Here is a 20,197-nt window from a genome sequence, read left to right as displayed (position 1 = left end):
GCGTGGCGGCGGGAGCGGCGTTCCCCTGGCCCGGGCAGGGTGCGCGGCGTCGAGAGCGGCGACACAGCCCGGGCCGGCGGCGTGGGCCGCTCGCGAGGAGCCCGAGCCACTGGGGGAGGGGCTGCCGCCTCCTCGGGCTCGGCGGCGGCGGCGCTCCGCCCCTCCCGCGGCCCCGCCGCCCCAGGCCCGAGCGGGCGCGGCGCGGGAAGGAGCCGGAGGGGCTGGAGCGCGGCAGGTACACGGGCCCTTTCTAGCCGAACGCGCTCGAGAACAGTGCTGGTCTTCCCCGCCGATGAGCTCGCGAAATGGCCAAGGGTTGGTGAATGAACCGTCCTGCACGGTGCTGGAAGCGCACAGGGTTCCTCCAGCAGTACACCTCGCTAGGGCATGTAAAGAATTAAAATGGGAATTTAGGCCAACTGTGCAGTAACTGACAATAGTATCCCATATGTATGTATTGCAATTCAAAGTTAATGTATCTTAAAACTAAGGAATGAAAGTTTATGACAATGCCTAAAGTTATGAGCACCTTCAAAATTAACTAAGACTGGCACTGGAGTATGTACCTCCTTTGATGGGTTTTAATTCAAACCGGTAGACATTTGGGTCAGTAATCACATACATAATGGGAAGTAACGGAAGTTATGTGACTGGCTGATGAGAAGTTTGTTAGAAGTAGAAAACCCAATGATCTCCTTATGGTTTTCTGAGGGAAAAAAAAACCAAAAAAACCAATTTAAAATATGAAACTGACACCTGTGAGTTCTGAAATCCTGGAGAAGCTGGTGAGTGAACATCTGTTCAGTAAATCAAAACTGTCTTTAGCACAGCATACTTTGTTAAGTCTTGCTTTCTTCCCCTATGTTTCCATAGCATCATTTTATCTAGCATTTTAAATTTGGTTTAGGCATTATTTTATCCAAATGTGCTTCACAAGTCAAAAGTGCAAAGTTCAGCATCTTGTAAATTAAAAATCTGTATGATTTACAGAAGTCTCCTTTATATGAACATGGAATTGTTTTCTGCTACAGTTTTCCTCTCAGATGCCTTGGAATTGTTATATGAGTTTGCATAAGGCCTGACATTCTTGAAAGAGGTACTTTATGTGCTACCCTTGGAGCTGACCTGACAGGCTTTGGGTCTCGCTCTGTTACTTGCATGCCTGTGTGAACTGTAACTGGGGCAATCTGGAATTTAGCAAGATGATACAGAACCTGTCTAAGTTATAAATTCCACAATTCCAAAAATTGTAACTAATCCATTAAAAAAAAATAAGCATGCACTTCATCTAAAATACCACAGACGTGTGATAAATAGTTTAGGGACTATTCTGTTAGTTTGAGTGAGTTCCATATTCATAGGCATCCAATATATTAGGAGGTGACAGACAAAAACTAAAAACCCAAAATATTTGATAGACAGCTGCAATACAGCTGGTCAGAATTGGTCATGGTCATAGTTCTAGTTCTGTTTTTTGGATAGAATGTAGAGCAGTCTGAGATTGTTATCATTCTTTCTAAATGTCTTTGCTGCTATCAATGGTGGTGAAAAAAGGTCCAGAAAAATGACCTGGAGCTATGCATATTCCACATAAGCAACATACTTGTTGCAAGATATGTTAGATTTGTCTCCCAAAACTCATTCATTTTAAATTTATTGTTGTTGCAAAGCATTAAAAAATGGTAAAATAAAATAACATTAATTGCAGTACAACAAAGCCTAGCTCTTCCAACTTTACCCTTCTGATCTTCAGTCGCCTTGTACTTTTCCTAGGCAGGGAAAATTTTCCACCCCCCTTCAGAATGACTTATAAAACCGTTGCTTTATTTAGTATGCAATAGTCAGTATGACCCTTGGACCTTTTAAATTATTTTTATTTCCTTTGGAAAGTCTTAACTGGCTGGACTTTTCCCTTTCTCCCGGCAGCTCCCGGGAAATGCGGTGCCTCGGGGCATGCGCACGATGAATGCCGGGGCACGTGGAGCGCTGCGCCTGAGCCGGCCGCGTCTGGGGGGAGCGGGCTCCGGCGGCGGCTCCAAAGCGGGAAGGGTCCTGCGCTAAGGTAAACCGAGAGCTTCTCCTCGGGTCCGGTTCTGTGGAACTGCCATTGGCTCCTTTGCTTTCTCGTTTAACCCCGCCGGGAGGTGGAGTTTACCGTGTGACGAGCCCTCGCTGAAGCCGGCGCTGGCAGCCGCTGCTGCCCCGCGTCGGCCGGCAGCTGGGCCGAGCCCACCCGCCCGGTGCCTGCCGGTGCCTCGCGGTGCCTCGCGGTGCCTCGCGGTGCCTCGCGGTGCCTGCCGGTGCCTGCCGGTGCCTGCCGTCCGCCCGGTGCCTCCCGGTACTTGCCGTCCGCCCGGAGCCTCAGGCGCGCGGGGAGCGCCCCTCAGCGGTGCCCGCGGCCCCCGGCGGCGGGAATGGAGCCTGGCGGCGCGGGTCGCGCCCCTCCCGCGGCGGCTCGGCCCCTTCCCCTTCCCACGCTCTCTCGGGGGCCTCCGGGTCAGAATTCGCCGCGGTGGCGGAGCGGGTGGGAGCGGGCGGGCTCTCCCCGGGAAGCCGCAGAGCGGCGGCGGTGCGGCGCTAGCGCTCGTTCCCGGGAACGAGGGTTTTGTATTGCCCGCCGCTGGGCTCACGGGAGCTGAGGCGAGCCGGTGCCTGTACTGCACGAGCAGCTGTCTTATGGCTTAGTTACCTAAATCTCTAGTAGTTCTTATACCTGGGGAGTGGTGAGTGTCCACATTTTCTCCTTTTTGAGAGACTTCCTGGCTTACTGTGTTTTGTGATACGGACTTGAAAGTGCTTACTGTGTTTCAACCAATAGAAAATAATTTTAAACCTTCTTGTCCTTCTAGTGTGTGTTTTGCATGGTAAGTAGGACATCTTAGAAACAGTTTTTTTAGTAGATCCAAATTTCTCGTTTTACTCTATGTAATTGGATGTTTGAAAACATCCAATATTTTCTATTGATGAACTTTTTGAAAGATACTGGAATTTACTATGCTTTAAAATGGTATAAAAGTTTGTGGCAAATCACTTGCATCTGCTCAGTGGAATAGAGAAATATTTTGAAGTTTCCTGCAGGCTGTTTTAGATAGAGATCCTGGTTCTCCATCAATAGGATATGCAAGGTCTTTTGCAGCACGAGAAGGGGAAAGGGTGTGTCACATGGCTTTACAGGAAACTGAAAGGTATTTACTATTTCTTCAGGTATCTACTTTATCCTGACTTCTTGCACTTAGCCTGCCACTATTGTAGGAAGTAAATTCTTTCTAAAGGCAACTACCATATGAAAAAAATAAAAGCAATATCTGAAAAGGGACTATAAAGCAAATCATTATTATAAAAAGCACTTAATACATTGTATGTGAAAAATTTGTACCTATTTTGTATTCTTTCCTTTTGAATAGGAAAGAAAAGATTTCTTATTATAGCAGTTCATAAATTAAAATGACTTCATTTTAGCTTTGCTTGTATCTGCCCCAGTGTCAGTGACAGCAGTGTAGTGCAATATGCTGTATAGCTTTTTGTTCTAGGAAGAGGATTGTACAGATGTCAGAGGAAATCTACCTAAATCCATCTTTCTGGAATGATTTCAGTACCTTGCACAGGCTGCACAAATAAGGTTTTTTCTTCCTCAACAGACCTAGTGGGTACTGCTGCCATCAGCTTGATAACATTGCGCTGATGGAATCATGCCTACAGGTGAAGAGCATTCAAGTTTGCTAAAGGTATTGATAATTTTAGTTGTTAATGATTATATCTGCTAAAGCAAGGCTTCTAGACTTTTCCACCAGCTCTGAGTTGAGGAAATTTGATGAGGCTTCTTTGGTGTACCAAGACTTTTATCACTAGTGGTTTGTGTACTCCAGCTTGAAATCAATTATGGAGGTTGTAGAACACATAGTTGTTAGCACTCTGTAGAAATTGGGGCATCTTCTAAGAAAACAAATGAATACTTAATACATTTCATTAGATAAGGCTGTAGCTTCTATTATAATTTGGAATCAGGTTGCTTTTCTGTAGTGCAATGGCAATTTCAGATGTGATTGTATGTGATTGATCAGTATCCTGTAATACAAAGGTAATCAACCTTCTTGACTAGAAGCCATCTCACTTCATTTTACCACCAACAGTTGTATTTTCTGGCAGTTCCTGGACCCCAGTTTGGGATTACGGCCTAGTGAAAGCAAGCCTCACTTAGTCATGCAGTGCTGACTTGTTAAAATCTTCAGCTTTTCCTTCTCAGTAGTAGCATTGATAGCACATGTGACCTTTTAAAGGCAGTTTTCTAAATTTGAAAACTTACCAAGTGGACTAACTTCGTAGTACTTGTGAGCATGTCAGTGTTCGATGTTGGGAGCTTTTCTATGAGAACAGTCCAGGCTGTAGGTTCTTAAGTTTACCTTACTTAGAACATCATAATGTAGAAACACTGGTTTTTATTTTGTTGTTGTGACTGAAATTAAGTGCTTTGATACTTTCTCATTTCAGGTACCTCAGAATTCACTTCTTAATACAGTGGCCATACAGGATCAAAGAAAAATGGTCTTCTGTTTTTCAAATATTTGAGTTTCTTGTCTGTAACAGCATGGTTTTCTGTGAAAAGTGAAAGAAGAATCTTTCTGGATGTTTTAATCTAGCTGGTAGGCATAGCAAAATGCTTTGTTTGAAGCAGGTTTGCTTGTTCACACTGAGGCGTTACCAAGCTCGGACTCTGTGTAGTGATCTGCTTTTGAGCCAGATAAATTGCTGCACCCATGAGGATGAAGTGTTCAGCCTTGTTGGAAGGAACAAGGCCAGACTTTCTGAAAAGCATGTGGGAATTGCATTGAACATGCTGTGGCAATTGCAAAAGAAGAGGCCCTTTCTCTTAAGGACTAGTGACTATGTAAGAAATCACTCCCAGTTTCTTACCCTTTGCGTTTTGGCAGAAAACAAGGTGGAACTCATGGAAGATGAGGTGATAGTGGACATCTTATATAGCATCCTGAGGTAAAGAGCATTAAATACATTTTGTATTTGGTAATAAAAAGAGAAGGAGTTTTAACTACAGAGCTATCTCATAAGGAGACTGTAATGAGACTGCCCTGCCATGGCTTCTGTACTCTTGACTGTGTGAAACAGACAGCATAATGTCCTGTGCCTCAGTTTTGGAGATACAGGCAGAACAGATCTGTTTTGCAGTCCCATTAAATATGTTTTGTGATTATTATGAATTCTGATTTTTCATGCACAAATGTTTACAATCTGTTAGAATAGAGGGAATGATAGAAAAGTAAAACATTGTGATAAATAATGAAAAGGTGTATGTCTTATTTCTCTATAACTATTGAAGTAAAGCATTGTCTTTATTTTGAAGGCTCAATGTTGAAGACCATGTTTCTCTAGCAAAAGTGCTTGTTACAGAAGCATGGAAAAGATTAGAAAGGCAAGTATTGTCCTGTGCTTTGTGAAAAGTATAAGTTGCAAGCATGATTTGCTTCACGTGACGTTACTCAAGAGTTCTCAAAGAGTATTTATTTTTAAAACATAATATGAGTATTTTAAATGTCAGTTGTATTTTTGAAGGTTTTAAAAATTATACAAGTTATTTGGTAAACAAATGCTTGAGAGATTCAGATACTGCAACAACAGGCTCCAACCTTTGAGATTTTGGAATATATTGTCTGTGTAGATTTAGGTGTTGAAGTGAATTGCAGGTTTTCATATTTACAATTTTACCTCAGTGCTTGCTGCCCAGGTCTTAAATGGTTGTTAGAACCATGCTTATCTCAATTTTTATAAAACATTTTGTACTTAAACAGCAACATTTTCCCTTTGTGCATTTTGTTGTTGTGTTTTGTTGTCTTTTGATTTCTTTTTGGAGGAGGGATATTGTAGTTTTCATTCTTTAATCTTGGGATAATGACAGAACCGAGTGTCTCTCTTGGCACTCGCATCACAGAATTGCCTCTTCTTAATATGTGGAGCATCTTGACAAGTAAATAAATACAGTGTAGCTTGAAAACAAAATTATATTCAAGTAATAAATTGCTCACATTCATTTTATCCATTTGACATAATTGCTTGAGACTATAATCTTTATAGATTTCTTAGGCTGGTTAATTGAAGGACAACTAATTCTTGTAGAACTCAATATACACAACATGCTTTAATATTAAACACCTAGGTTTTTTGCTTAGATAATTTGTTTCCTTGTTTTTTAATTTGACTATAACCTTGGCTTTTATATAATTGTTAAAATAGATTTTTGTCTTTAATTATTAACTAGAAATAAAAGGTCTGACTGTCTTTAATGTCTTGACAGGCTTAGTTTGCCTGCTCTGTCTAAATTCGCTCTGTGCTTATACAAGCAACACAGGCACTTCAGTCCCGTAATTGGCCAAGTAGCTCATATTGTGGACATGAAACTGGATTCTATACAGGATATAAGGTAAGTGTCAGAAGCAGAAGAAGCAAAATGTTGCAATTACTGGTCTGTCTTTTCTGAAGACTTCCCCTTTTTCTCAGCTGGAGGTTACTTTGCTTCAGTTGGGGATTTGTGGGAAAGAAGTGTTTTGTATTTGTGCATTGATTGACAAGAGAATGCATTTTCCAAATGACTTTATGAAGAATTTCCTTATAACCAGTCTAAATGATTGAAACGACGCTTGATTGTTTAGTTTATGGAAATTTAATTAATTTGCACTGTTCTACTTACAGTACGGGAGATATTTACAATCAGCATTATCCTGATTCTAAACATGGACTTCTTTTGGTAATTTAGAGGCTATTGACTCACTAGAAGATGCGTTTCTCCCTTTTTTTCTCCCTTGACATTGATAGTTTCTCTACCATGACATATCTTTGTTAACAGCAGTAAGGGGTTTTAAAGCAACATTGTGTTTATTTATCTTCAGCATTGTTTTTCTGGTCAAGCAGAATTAATAAATTCTCTTGCTAGCATGTCTAGCACATTACCTTCATATTTCAACTACTTTAAACATAGCTCTAATGAAAGAAGACCAAGATCATTTTTTTCTTGTTTCTGTTCCCCTGGGGCTGTTACAGCAAAGGCTTCTCTTTCTTTCTTCTGCTTTATATAGCACCAGCAGTTCTAACACTGATTTTTTTCAGATGTGAGGAGCCTGCTTATGAAACTCCTTGAACAGGACTGCATTTTTTTACTGAAATCACTTTCTCTATGGTCGTGAGTTTTATTCCCTTAGGAAGGGATTCTTTCTTTAGGAGCGACAATGACTCTTCTCCCCATCCTGTCACTTATGAATTGTTCGGGCTTCTTTAGTGTCTATTGAACATTAAAGATATTTTAGCAAATATGAGTCAGGCAAATCAGGGTCTTGCCTCAGGCAAATGCTTTTATCATGGGTACGTTTGTTAAGAGATGGCTGAAAAATTCGAATAATTTCAGAAGTTCACTGAAAGCAGAATTTTTACTTTAGTAGGATAAATGGTTTTTACTCATCCATGTTTTCTGGATTATGTTTAAAATTCTTTTTGCACAGAAGCCAGCAACACCTCAACTACCATTCCTTTCTTTTTGCACTTCATTTAATAAATATAAAATATATTGCTTAGTATGTTCAACGTGTAAATAGGAAACCTTTTGAATTTTTTAGGATCTTGTCAGTTTTGATGATCAGCATATCTGAAGTTATCACAGAGAGTTTTCGAGATCGATTACTACACAAGGCTGAACAGCTCTTAGAAGAGCATGAAGTCCACTTCAACTATGCCAGAAGAATACTACAGTTTCTCCAAAATGTTAAACTGAAATATCATCCAGTGCTAGAAAAATGCAACAGGATTTTCCTTAAAAGTGCCTCCCATCTTGATATACACAGTATTAGTCATATTTTTGGACTGTATGAGCAGCTGGGTTTTGACAATGCTGAATTTCGCTTGATTGCTCAACAGCTGCTATCTGAAACTGTAGATGATTATTATGATCCTGAAACATTTGCAAAATTATTTTTTTCTCTTGGGCCTATGGCAGGATCCAAGGTTAGAGAAAGGTAAGTTTATTAATCATTTTGTCTTATTTATGATACATGTATTCTTACACAGAAATTAAAAATGTACCGGTGTTTGGAGGAATTGCTGAGCCCCTCTGTGAGCTGAGCCTTAGGTTTCCTGGTTGTAACGTTGTAGCAATGGATGATTTCATCATGGGAACACTGTCAAAGCAGTATGTTTTATTAAAAAGTTGAATCACATCCATCAATTAAGGGGAGTGTGAATGCTGTTCTGCGAGGCCATCCTGTAGCTCTATCTCTTAGATTACAGCCTTCCTTTCACACTGGGCGGTAGTAAAAACCTTTCTGTCTTTCTCCTGAGAAACATATGCAGTGATATATGCTGCTTTTTCCTTTTTAAGACTGTCAGTAGCTGAAAAAGCCTGAGTCTTGTCCTATACTACATTGCTGACATCCTATTCTTTATGAAAGATTGTCATCAGGGAACACTTCAGCATTTATTTAGAGCATAGTATTATGTGACAATTTTTTTTTTCTCTGCCTGTTCTTCTTGTGCCACAAAATCCTTTTTGAGGGTGATATTACTCATGGGTCTCTAAAAGCCTGCAGTTCTAGGCAGAATTTTCTGTATTTATTACAAAAAATGAGTCATATTTTCATACTTCTCTTCATGAACATTTCCTTTTATTCAGAGATTTGGACATGCTGCCAGCCTGTGTTGGTTTTGCCATAGCTGCTTTAGTTCCAAAAGCTTTTCTTGATTTTTTTTTTAAATGTATATTGTTTGTGATAAACATTGGCTTTAATTACCACCGAACCAGTTAATTTCATGTTTGATTCTGTTATCTGTAGCTTGCTGATTGATCATGAATTGTTTTGTGTCTTAGAGTACCTTCCCTACTTCTTGTCTACTTTTAGAATTGTTTGACTTGCTGTTCTCTAGCATCAGAACAATATGGACTGATCCAACACACTCACACCCCTTTATCTGTGCTAGACAGACCAGCTGTTCAGAAGAAAAGTCCACAGAACAAAAGTCTCTAGTTTGTGAGAATTTTGCTTCCAGAAATAGTCTTTGGTTCTTTTCCTCATAGGTAAAGAAATTGGCTGCAATCTTTGCCAGAGATTTTCAACTGTTTTTCATTGGAAAATATGTCTTTTCTTCTTTAGGTTGCTGGTAACTGCAGCAAACATGGCAGAAGAATTTAGCAGTCACCAGGTATTGATGATACTGAAGACTATGCGGAAAATGAAATGCAGAAATTCTCATCTACTCATAAAGTAATGTTTTTGATATTACTAAGAAGTTGTATTCTCTAGGTAAACTTCCAATTTAGTGTGGAAAACTTTGACATATCCCGTAAGTTAGGAGTGGTGGGTGCATCACTTGCACACAAGTGCTTATACACTATAACTTATTGGCTATTACAGATCCTAGAATATTGCAGCTTGGTACCCAAAGTAATTGAGGCAATTTAGGAATTTCAAAGAAAGGCATTTCGTCCTTACCAAGTTACTGTTGGATAGCATCTGTCTAATTTACAAATATGTGATCCTATTGCACTAAACTTAGCCCCTAACAATTACTGTAAACTCGTGAGACTGCAGATGAAATATGGTAAGTTGCAGAGAACAAATCCTGTCTTGGAGATCCCGTTACTTTTGTGAATTGTTTGTTCAAAAGTCGTGTCCTATTTTGGACTATTAAGCTTGTGTTTTTAAGAAACTGGGCCACCTTTTCCACAGTTTGGAGCTGAAAACTATTTACAGGGAGGGGTAGTGTCTGTCATACAGTGAATGGAAAAGAAGTTGATGTTTTAGGCACAGAAGATGTATTATTCGATATGTCAGAGATACAGCAGAGTTAAGTGCACGTTGTGAAGAGTTATTGGATTGAAGGTACTTGTATGAATCAAACACATCCTTGAAAGAAAAAGGACATACTTGTGTTCTGTGGCACAAAGGGATACTAAAAGGAAGATCAGGTGAATTAGCGTCTTTTCTTCCTGAATCTCACTGTCTAAAGAAGGTCTTAGGGTATTATCTTTCCGTACAAATCTATCCCCCTCTGTAGCTTTAGACCAACACAGCTGTAGCAACCGCTGCTATGTGACTGTGGTGATGCTGAAGCTGCTGATGCTGTTCTAGTTTATGTTCTTCGTCCACTCTAAATTTAACTGATAGTGAAATCTGCAACAGAAATTAGTAGTGTGAAGTAGCTGATTTGTTGTGATGAGCACTTTAATTTTGCTATTCAGTAAGTGGAGAGAGGCTGCTCTAAGTGGAATAGTGTCAAAATCAATGTGGAGATGAGTGCAGGTGTGTAAAACCCTCCACATAGGTACTGTGCATCACAAGACACCTCGATTTCATGTGGCATGTTGGAGTTTGCAGTATCTTTTGTATTAGCTTAATACCATGTAATCGTTTCCTCTTTGTATTCAGAATGGCTTCTGTTCTGCACAAGCACTTGGACAGCTATCATGTATTACAGTTGGTAAAGTTAACACAGTACTTGGTGGTGTTGCATTGCCAGGATCTGGAGCTGTTTGCCAAACTAAAAATGTTACTATTAGGGTAAGTGTGTATTCTTAGAAATGTAGCTATTTGACTTCTAAACAGTTCTCTACTTAAGATTTTAAATAGCAGTCTAAGATGTTAGGGTTTTGTTCCCATAAAATACGAAGACGTAACAAACTGATACAAGTATTTGATTTTATTAAACATGTAAATCAGATGATGGAAAGTAGATATTGTCTTGACTATACCCAACAGTATCTGCTAATATATATGATACCTTTTAAAAATATTTTTCCCTTTTTCTTCTGACCACTGTAATATGATGTTGAAATGACAATAAATTTTGACTGGTATTTGATAGGATGGGTAGATATTAACATTGTATTTGATGTTTGACCGAAGAAGTAATGAAAAAGAGACAGAATGCCTTGGTTGGGACAAGTGGAAGTGTGACACAGAAGTACTCTTTTGATTGCAGATCTGTCCAGTTAGTTCTTAGGCTTGTACAGAACAACAGAAAGTTGCCAGACAGATCTTGCTTTGATTGCTCAGCCTCTGTGGGAATGTAATGCCTTGGCTGTACATAGTTTTTTGGTGGATGATGTCTTCATGTTCCTCAGACTCCTGGAAACCTGGTGCTCCCTAGGACAGAAATCACAGAAATTAACCAGGCCCGTAAACCCACAGATAACCTTGACAAATGTGGACCTTCTGGCCTTACTAAGAATTTCTGTGTTCATCAGTAACGGGTGGAGTCTCACCAGCTGACTGAGCTGCTCACTGTCTTCTTCCCCTTCTTCAGTTTTGAATAAATTAGAAGGAAGAAGTTAATCTCACTGAAAAAAAGATGTGTGGATTTCTGCCAAGGCATTAATGTTCTTATTTTATATTTGATGTGCAGCTTTTGACTTCCAAATTAGAAGTTTCAAGCATGTAATTTTTTTTGTTTTGTTTAAATATCTGTACTTTGTCACTACTGATGGACTTTTTATTTTTATCTCTCTTCCAGTTATTTAAAATCTAGTGTGATACCTGCTGATACTGCAGCTGTAATTCGTGTTCTGGCCATGCTTCCTTCTTTCCAGGTGGAGGAAATGATTATAAACAAAGCAGCAGCAGTTTTGCCTCAATGCAGACTCCATCATTTGAATTGCATTGCTACAGCTCTTGTCAAGTGGAATCATCATGGCCAGTTTCACTGGCAAAACAGCTCTGAGCTATCTGCCAAGCTTCTGCAAAAACTAAATGACTGCGGATTTCAGAGGCTTCAGAAAGCCAACAACTTAAATCTTCTGCTGGAAGAACTTCCATATGTGAATGGAGAGTGGTTTGAAGAAGTCCTGAATGAGGAAACTCTGGCCATGTGTCAGCACTTGATAGATCAAATAACATGGGCAAATGTTTTACCCTTGTCTTTTTTTCTCATAAAATCAGAGCACCGTTGTCCTGCATTATTTGACAGAATAGCGTCTGTGACTGTTGAAAACATAGACAAGGTGTCCCAGTTTTTCTTTCTATCTACTGTGAGTTATTCAGTAAGAAAGGACACGTTAGTAGTTGATGTGTTTCAGAGCACAATCCACACATGTTTTTAAGAGTTTTCTTCAGTGTAGCTGATTTGGAGATCATCTTTTCTTTTGTGCTCACTTAACTCTGTTTTACTTCTATGTGTATAAATTCACATTTATCATTAATTTTCTTTTTTATTGTTCACTCAGTGTTAGGTCAGCCATAATCGTTTACATTCAGCTTTACATTTGACCATCATAGGTTTTTTTTAAACTTCTTGATAAATAGTCACATCGTATGGTAGATATTTTAACAGTATTAGTTGTTGTGAGGATTTCCCCAATAGCCTGTCTATTTGGTCAAAATTACTCTTTTTTTCCTGCTATCTTTTTTATCATTCTCAATCTGGTTTTCATATAAATCTTCAATTTTATTCTGTTGCAGTTTAGTTTCTTTAAGAACATTTAAAGCAAAACCTTCTTAAAAGGTTCTTTAAGTGTATAGAAACACTTGGATCACCTACATGAAATAAATTTGAAGTTTTACTTCTGGCTGCAATTTTAACATTTTTATTTTTTTATTTTCTCCAGGAAAAGTTGACCAAAGAAAAAAAAATTAGAAAATAGTTCATCTACTCCTAAATCTCAAAATTCTGAATTAATTATAAAGCTTTTCTTTATTATAAAGCCATAGTAGGATATTTTGCATTAACTTGATTTAGGATGTCTTTTTTTTCAGATTCCCACCTCTGAAATCTATTTTATTCTCTTCCTTTTCTCTGCTTTGAATTATGACCCTCCTGACAATGAAGAATTCTTCAAGAGTTGTATCCAACATCTTACTTCCAACTTGAGTAAGTGCAATAGACAAAGATTTTTACTGAATGAAAATGGGAATAGAATGGTACTTTCATTAAGCAAAGAAATGGTAAATATGTCATTGCTAATACTCTGCCTACTGGGGTTAAACCATGACAAATATTCAATTTTGGGTTTTGTTTCACCCATTTAAAATGACTGTTGATAAGGGACTAACAAAGAATTTTTGGCATAGTAAAATGTAAGTGAAAATTCTTCTTAACTCACTGTGCTGTTATTGGATAGAATTGTTGTGCTCCCCAAGGCATCCTCATTTGGGAACAGGATACATTTTGCGATTCATGACAAAGAAATACTTAAAATTGTGAAGGAAGTGTGTATGGATTTGTGTTGTACATGAAGAGGGAAAATCAGATGATTTGAGAGGCCGGGGAAAGGGCATTGCAAATCCTTTCAACTTTGTCATGTGTTAATATGGGTTTCTCTCTGCTTTTTCAAGGTCATCTTGAAACTTATCACTTGGTGCGGCTTGGTCATGTTTTGGCAATGGCTGGGTATTTTCCTCCAGTTCTGATAACAACGATATTTAATGTTTCTTTCCTAAGCAAATTGGATGCTCAACTTAAAGGTAGCTATCTAGCTTTTGATGAATTTGACTGTGTAGCATTTGGCATAAAATGCAATTTGGACTTACATATGCCTTGAGATGTAGAATTACTCTTTAAATTATTCTGCTTTTGGGAAAGACGCTCTCTTTATAATATAGTCATGGTTTGAGTTCTAAAAGGGCAGGAAAGAACAAAAATATGTTCTTTGTTTTAAAAGTGCAGACCTGTATTGCAGATGAAAGAAAGTAATACAAAACGAATTTTATAGTCAACTTACTGCACTCAGTATTTAATAATTCTTCAATTTTATTGGAAATAAAATTACCTGACTGTGGTGTTTATTACCAGAAGTAGTCACAAAGCTGAAGGAATAATGTGGGATTCTTGTCTGCAGGAAATGTATCCTACCTGTCTCTTCTCTCTGAATAAGAGACTGAGTGTTTGACTGTTTCATTCCTCTCTACCTCTGCGTTGTTCATTATCAATGTACTCTTGCCATTTTGCCCTCGACTACTTAATTAAATTTACACAATAGAAGCAACTTCTGTCTTCTGTATTGCTTTTTCTTAATGGTAAGCAGAACTGTGTTTTTAAAATTTATTTTCTCAGGGATTTTGAGAACCTTTCTAAGATCCTGCAGCATGAGTTGTAGAAATGCCATAGTATACTGACATTTGCATTTCTAGTAAAAGATTCAGAGGCTACCATTTAGTTCAATTTGTTGGATTTTTCACATTTCAGTTCACACATTTCTATGTTGTTGGTTTTTTTTTAACCAGTCCTGCCTGATACAGTCAAGCAGAGGGTCCACTCGAGCCTCATGAAATTGAACAGAGCAGTCTGTCTGGAATGCCCAGAGTTTCACATCCCTTGGTTTCATGAGCCATACTGCCAACGTGTCTTTCATAACAGTAAGTAATTGAGGACAGGAAAAACTGTCCTTGTTACTCATAATAGTCTCTTTTTTAAAAAATATACTAGATGTTTCTTCTAAAACTGTCATAGTGACATTAGCACACAATGGAAGGCACGCCCCTCTCTGCTGAGCATTTAGTAGTGCAACCACTTAGTAGTGCAACTGGGAGCAAACTCGTTTTCCTTGTGAGAATTAATGCAATAGAGATGGGATATTTCTGCAGAAGAATTAAAATTTAAATTCACAGAAACAGTGTATATGGCATGAAGGATGGAAAGGCAGGAACAAGATCATTCTGTACTGGAGGAGATGGGTCATTTTGCTCCCTGCTTCACTTACAAAGCTGAGCATTTGACTTAAATTTTTCAAAGTAAACATTTTTGTTACATTACTGCCTCCTTTTGAACTTGATCCTCCCTTTTTCCTCACAAGAATCAAGATCCATCAGGGATGAGAGATAGAGAAGTAGGCTAGTGATCAAGGGTAGCAGCTGAGATTTCAGAATAGTGATCAATTCAGAATCCATCTAATGCAAACACAGTATCTCCTCCACTAAATCTCATGGGGAGATCTGCTGTGCTATCCACAGAACTCAGCTACTTTGTCTCTAAGACTGAAGATGTTTAATGGAGCAAGGTGTTAATCTACAATGGACAGAGAAGTGGCAGATAGTGGGGTATGGCTGTAATAAACCCAAGGTGAGTAAATACATGTCTAAACATAACTAAAAGCAAACAAAATCCACCATGTGAAACCTAAAAATTGAGAGTTTAGAGTATGTGAATGAAAAAATCCTGGAATCTAAACTCTAGATATGAAATTTACTTAATAACATGCACCTGCCATTTTCTAGCTAAAATATGATCACTTTGTCTCTGAATTATGATGGAACAGCACTCAGGATCTGTGGAAAAGATTTAATTAAGTAGCCTGGCTGTCAAAAATACAATGTCTCAAAGCACTATTTTCAGAATTTTGGCTGTGGAAGTTTTGATGTATGAATTCTTTCTTTTGTCTTTGTAGGCATGAGCCAAATAAATCCACAACAACAGCATATTCACAGAATGCTGACAGAGATCTTAGGAGGGAGCCATTACTCAAGAGCATCTGTTCTCACACCTTACTACTATAAAATAGGTGAGAAGTTAATATTCTAAAAACTGTTATGGAGTCCTTTCATATCACTCTTATTACCAAGATTAGGAAGCGCCTGGTGATATGGCCCCAAAATAACACAAGATATTGCAAAGAAGAAATTGTTGTATAAAACACAGTTTCCAAAATGTTTTGTATGGTATAAATAATGTTGGATATCTCTACTTATGGCTATCAGTTTTTCTGGAAGTAAACATTGTACAGATCAAATTCTTTCATTTTTATTTTGTCAGTAAACAGGTTTGTTTTGTTTTCTGGCAGACTTTGAGTGTGTCCTGGATGTAAATAAAAAGCCTCTTTCCTATATGGCTCAGAATATAGCTTTGGGTGGTGTGAGGGGAATACACTTGAGACATGACATCAAGGATGAAGGGAGAAAGGCTCTGCCACCAGGAGCTCAAAGGTCAGTACACTGAATTCTTGCACATTAGCTCTTCCAAGCTTGCATCCAGTTTAGACCGGGTTTTTGATGCTCGTGTCCCGATGTTCTGTTCCTAAGCCTTCTGGGGTGTGGTGGGTTAGCCGCAGCTGCTTCCTCCCATTTGCATGGCACAGCTCATGCCCCTGCACTGTGATGGGGGAGAGAATGTGGAGCGTAACAGCAAGGAAGAAAACTCCTGGGTTGCAAAGAAGACAGTTTAATAAGTGGAGAGGAAGAAAAAAAGAGGGAGAAACAAAGCAATCAGTGGCCATGCAGTCATTCACCAGACCTGTGCCAGAGCAATGACTGTGTGGGATAAAGTCCCCTCTGCTTTACTGCTGAGCATGATGTTGTATGGTGTGAAACACCGCTTCAGGCAGCTGAGGTTCCCTCCCAGCTGTGTCCCTTCCTCTTGTCAATGCTGCCTGGATGCACTGTGGGTGCAGAGGGAGAAACAGGGGAGGCGTTGATGCTGTGTGAGCACTTTTCAGCAGCAGCCAAGATACGGGTGCGTTATTGACAGTTCTGCTCACAAGTTCAAAACACAGCACCATACCAACTAGTATGAAGAAAAGTACCTCCATCCCAGCCAAACCCAGTACAGGTTCTTGACATGTGTTTCATGAGATTGGAATACTGTTTTCCTCCCACCTTTTCAAATGCAAGCCTTGAAAATGCTGGTTAGCTGTTTTTACCATTGGACAAAAACAGATGCAGGGAGAAAATGCTTTTTTTGAATTCAAGTATCTCTAGATAAATAGGAGGAAAATGCTTTGTCTAATTCCAGGGAGTTGTTTAATTTTTGTTTTCTGAGAATTGTCAGGTTTATCTAGTCTTGCTGTAGCTGTCAATACTGAACTAGAACTATCACTTCTTGCTATTGAGGTAGGGCCTGGAAGTAAATGCACATTTTTACTGTTTGCAGAATTGCTTTGGATTTTCTTGATTCAAAAGCTTTTAGCAAAGATTATTCACGTCACCTGAAAGGAGAACCTGCAGTGAAAAAGCGACACCTGGAAATGCTGGGGTACCGAGTCGTTCAGGTGAGCTGTCAGCAATACTTTGTGTCCTTTCTGGATTGTATCAGCACTGCAAAAGGATCCATTTTCCTCACAACAGATTTAGAGACAGTTTTATCGTTAAAAGCACCTACTGGGAGAGAGCAATTTTTGTAGTTAGGGGGGAAACTCTAAGCTGTTCTCAAAATGGTGTAAGGACTTCACAGAACTCACACCTTCTCTGAAAGAGGGTGAAGCAAAACTGAAGTTAAAAGGTCCCAGTCTGACCTTGCTGCAGGCAAACTAGCAATCTCATTGTAGGAGAAAGGAGAAAAAGTCAAATGAGAGTTTCAGTTCAATTCACTGAAGATTTCTATTGTAGAAAAAGGTTAAACATACCCTCCTTGAGTGATAAGACAATTTGGTAGCTGCCAGATGGGATATGGATGCTGTTTGTCTGCTGCAATGATAGTGCTGTGACAGGGAACACCGGAAACCAGACATAACTCACCACTAGCACTGAAACATTTGGGAATTGAAGACTCATTAATGCAGAGGCTCCTATATATTTAATTACCTAACCTAATTTTAGCTAGAATCCTTCTTTAAGCTTAAATTTTGTTGGTTGGGTTTTTTTTAAACAGGATAATCATCCTTTTTCATGTTCCACTACTGATACACCATTCCAGTCTGCTACATTAGCATTACAAACTACAGTGACCTGGGATTTTTCTCTCAATTTGTGTTTTAAAAGAGGGGAGGGTATAATGGAGTTGTCATAGCCTGTATTGTGTGGGCATCTGTTTTATATCTCTGCAACTATGCTGCTTTTTAGAAGCAAACTGACTGTACTTACATAAAGGAGAATCTTACAATAAGAAATTAATCTTTTCAGTATTACACTAAGCCAGACTTTTGGAAGGACACAGGTGGTAAATGTCTTCAAGTGAAGAACAACAGATATCAGAGAGCCTTTTCTTTGCTCTTATGTGGTATGTGACTTATACCAATATTAAAAGTCAATTTGTACCATTCTGTTCTACAGATTCCTCACTTCGAATGGAATTCTATGGTTCTGTCAACAAAAAGTGAACAGCTGGAATACCTGAGACAGCAGCTGTATGGAATACAGTGATATCAGACACACAGTCTAAAGTACTTTTATAAAAACAGTTTATGTATCATCAAACATCTCATAATCCTCAAATACTTCAGTTTCAAAAATCTCTTTATCTGTATCAGCTGGGCCAAGGCTTGCCAAGGTCATCAGATGTAAAGAGATTTAATCCTTATTTTGTTAGGGATTGCAAAAGGCAGGTCACACTGGGTTGTGAAGATGTGATAAGGATGCTTAAACTTTCTCATTATCTGGAAGCTATTGCAAGCACATGAATTTGGCAGTTTTGCAATCAAATTACATTATTATTTCCTAAATAAATAGCACAGAGGCTTAGCCAGACAGAAAACTCTCCACAGAAAAAGTTGGAAATACTATTGACTAGGAGAGTGGAGTCAGCAATCTGCTGGAAACGATGCCTGTCCTCCACTATGTGACAGAATGAGCAGTTAGAAATCAAACAGTATCTGTACTCTGAAATCAAGAAACTGAAATGCAGATTTTCTAAGAATAAGGCTGCTTTTAGAGCCATTCAGTTTCCATTCTCAGAACGGAGGTACTGTGGGGGACTGTGCTGGGGGACAGTGTTGTGTGGTGAGGAACCTCCAGCTGCTTCTTCTGCCCTGTGATCTGGTGTGTGCAGAAGAATGACTGAGCCTTCTGGAACACCTTCACCTGAAAATCCAGGCAGGGTTTGTGCAGGAGGTATAAGACACTGAGATGTAGAAGGAAGAAGTGGAATAGCCAGGAGAATGTTCATTGTAGAGCAGTAACTGCAGGGGCATCATGCTTGGCAAATCATCCCATTTCCAGAGGCAGCCATATTGTGCCTACAGCTGCCATTGTCTTAGGGTGACTGCCAGCTGTGCCTGTTTTCTCACATGTGCAATGAGGATATGTTTTCTTGCTTATTTAGTAGGAACAGGACACATTCTTCTACCACTTCACCTGAAACCTGGCAGAGATAAGCAACTGCATATCTGAATTGCCCATTATGCACCTGGCTGTCACCTTTTTTGTTTTTTACTATTCAGTAGCAGAAGAAAAATGTTTTATTAACTGAATACAGGTCAGAACAGGAATGGAAAGTCAGGAAAAACCAACAGAACTGATCTAAGCTGTAAGGTACTTTCCTCCTGAGGCAGCCCTCATGTTTGTGGGATGACTGACAAAACTAGTAGATGGTAGTCTAGACACTTAGGGTTATCAAATGGACAAGGGCTCCAAGCTGTAATGACTGCTTTGAGGAAATGTCATTGAAAGCACAGCACATAGAAAGATTCTGTGTGCATTATATTTTGTATAAAATGGAGAAGACAATCATAAATATAGGTTAGTATTTCAGAAAGTGGACTACCTGTCAAAGAGGTCTCACATGACTCTGCTTCTGTACAGACAGCCTTCAAGTAGCAGCCTTAGAGTGTAAGAAATGTGGCAGTGGCTGAAGTTACCAGTCCGGGTGGTCACGTTTGAGCTGAACCCTGCTTTTCAGGGTTCTAGCAGTCACTGTACCAAGCCAGCTTTCTTCAGATTATGTATGGATAAAGTTACGAGTATGCACAATGGGAAGAGGATTAAAACATGTTATGAGTGGTACAGAAAGGGCATTGAAGAAAAGCCAAAAAAAAGGCAGTTCAGTAAAATGAGTTGTTCTTGATTCTTTGCACCTATTCTTTCTATAATAAATCAGCAAGTGTTAGAGCAGATGAGTGGTGTAAACCAGTGATCTAACTGGAGCCAATAAAAATAGGTGCTAGGCACAGCTGCAGATTTGGGTATTAAAGGGAAAATGCCCCACAGATTAAGTACTAGTGGTCAGTAACATACTGAAATGAACTATGATGGCTGTGCCTCTGCATATGTTTACTTCTGCCTCATAGGAGAGCAATGCAAGAGGTCATTTGATAGTTGCCCTTGCTATTCAATCAGGTGTGGTGGCCTTCTTTTCCAGTTTAGATTTAAATTTATGAAATCCTTTAGATTCATGACACCCTCTTTATGCAATGGAGAAATCCTTTGAAGGGCTACTTGACAAAAAAATGGTAAGCAAGCTCTGAAGAAAACTGAGTGTTCTATTTTGGGCAAAGGCTGTAGTAAGAGATCTGTGTCCTGTCAATATGATAGTGAGCTAATCACTAAAAAAAGACGCCATCAAGTGATAC

The 20,197-nt window shown here is 39.2% G+C and overlaps 1 protein-coding gene across 5 annotated transcripts; it reads left to right on the top strand.

Annotated features, from left to right (window-relative positions):
* Nucleotides 1-101: 101 nt before the first annotated feature.
* FASTKD1 (FAST kinase domains 1) lies at nt 102-18,107 on the top strand. Of its 5 annotated transcripts, none has more exons than XM_038143400.1 (17): nt 102-235; nt 1,927-2,062; nt 3,639-3,725; nt 4,489-4,989; nt 5,357-5,425; nt 6,305-6,430; nt 7,617-8,012; nt 9,144-9,254; nt 10,419-10,550; nt 11,503-11,989; nt 12,741-12,855; nt 13,320-13,448; nt 14,208-14,339; nt 15,368-15,481; nt 15,761-15,902; nt 16,846-16,963; nt 17,964-18,107. In XM_038143400.1, the coding sequence occupies exons 4-17, from the start codon at nt 4,655-4,657 to the stop codon at nt 18,051-18,053; spliced, it is 2,496 nt and encodes an 831-aa protein (XP_037999328.1). In that variant the 5' UTR covers nt 102-235; nt 1,927-2,062; nt 3,639-3,725; nt 4,489-4,654; the 3' UTR covers nt 18,054-18,107. The 5 variants fall into 5 exon arrangements, with proteins under 5 accessions (XP_037999328.1, XP_037999326.1, XP_037999330.1 ...); XM_038143398.1 differs by having other exon boundaries at nt 186-315; XM_038143402.1 differs by lacking the exon at nt 102-235 and adding an exon at nt 714-785 and having other exon boundaries at nt 9,144-9,192; nt 11,579-11,989.
* Nucleotides 18,108-20,197: the final 2,090 nt, after the last annotated feature.

Source organism: Motacilla alba, chromosome 7 (genome assembly GCF_015832195.1).
Source record: "Motacilla alba alba isolate MOTALB_02 chromosome 7, Motacilla_alba_V1.0_pri, whole genome shotgun sequence".
Lineage (NCBI taxonomy): Eukaryota > Metazoa > Chordata > Aves > Passeriformes > Motacillidae > Motacilla > Motacilla alba.
This window is presented reverse-complemented; position numbering and strand designations above follow the sequence as displayed.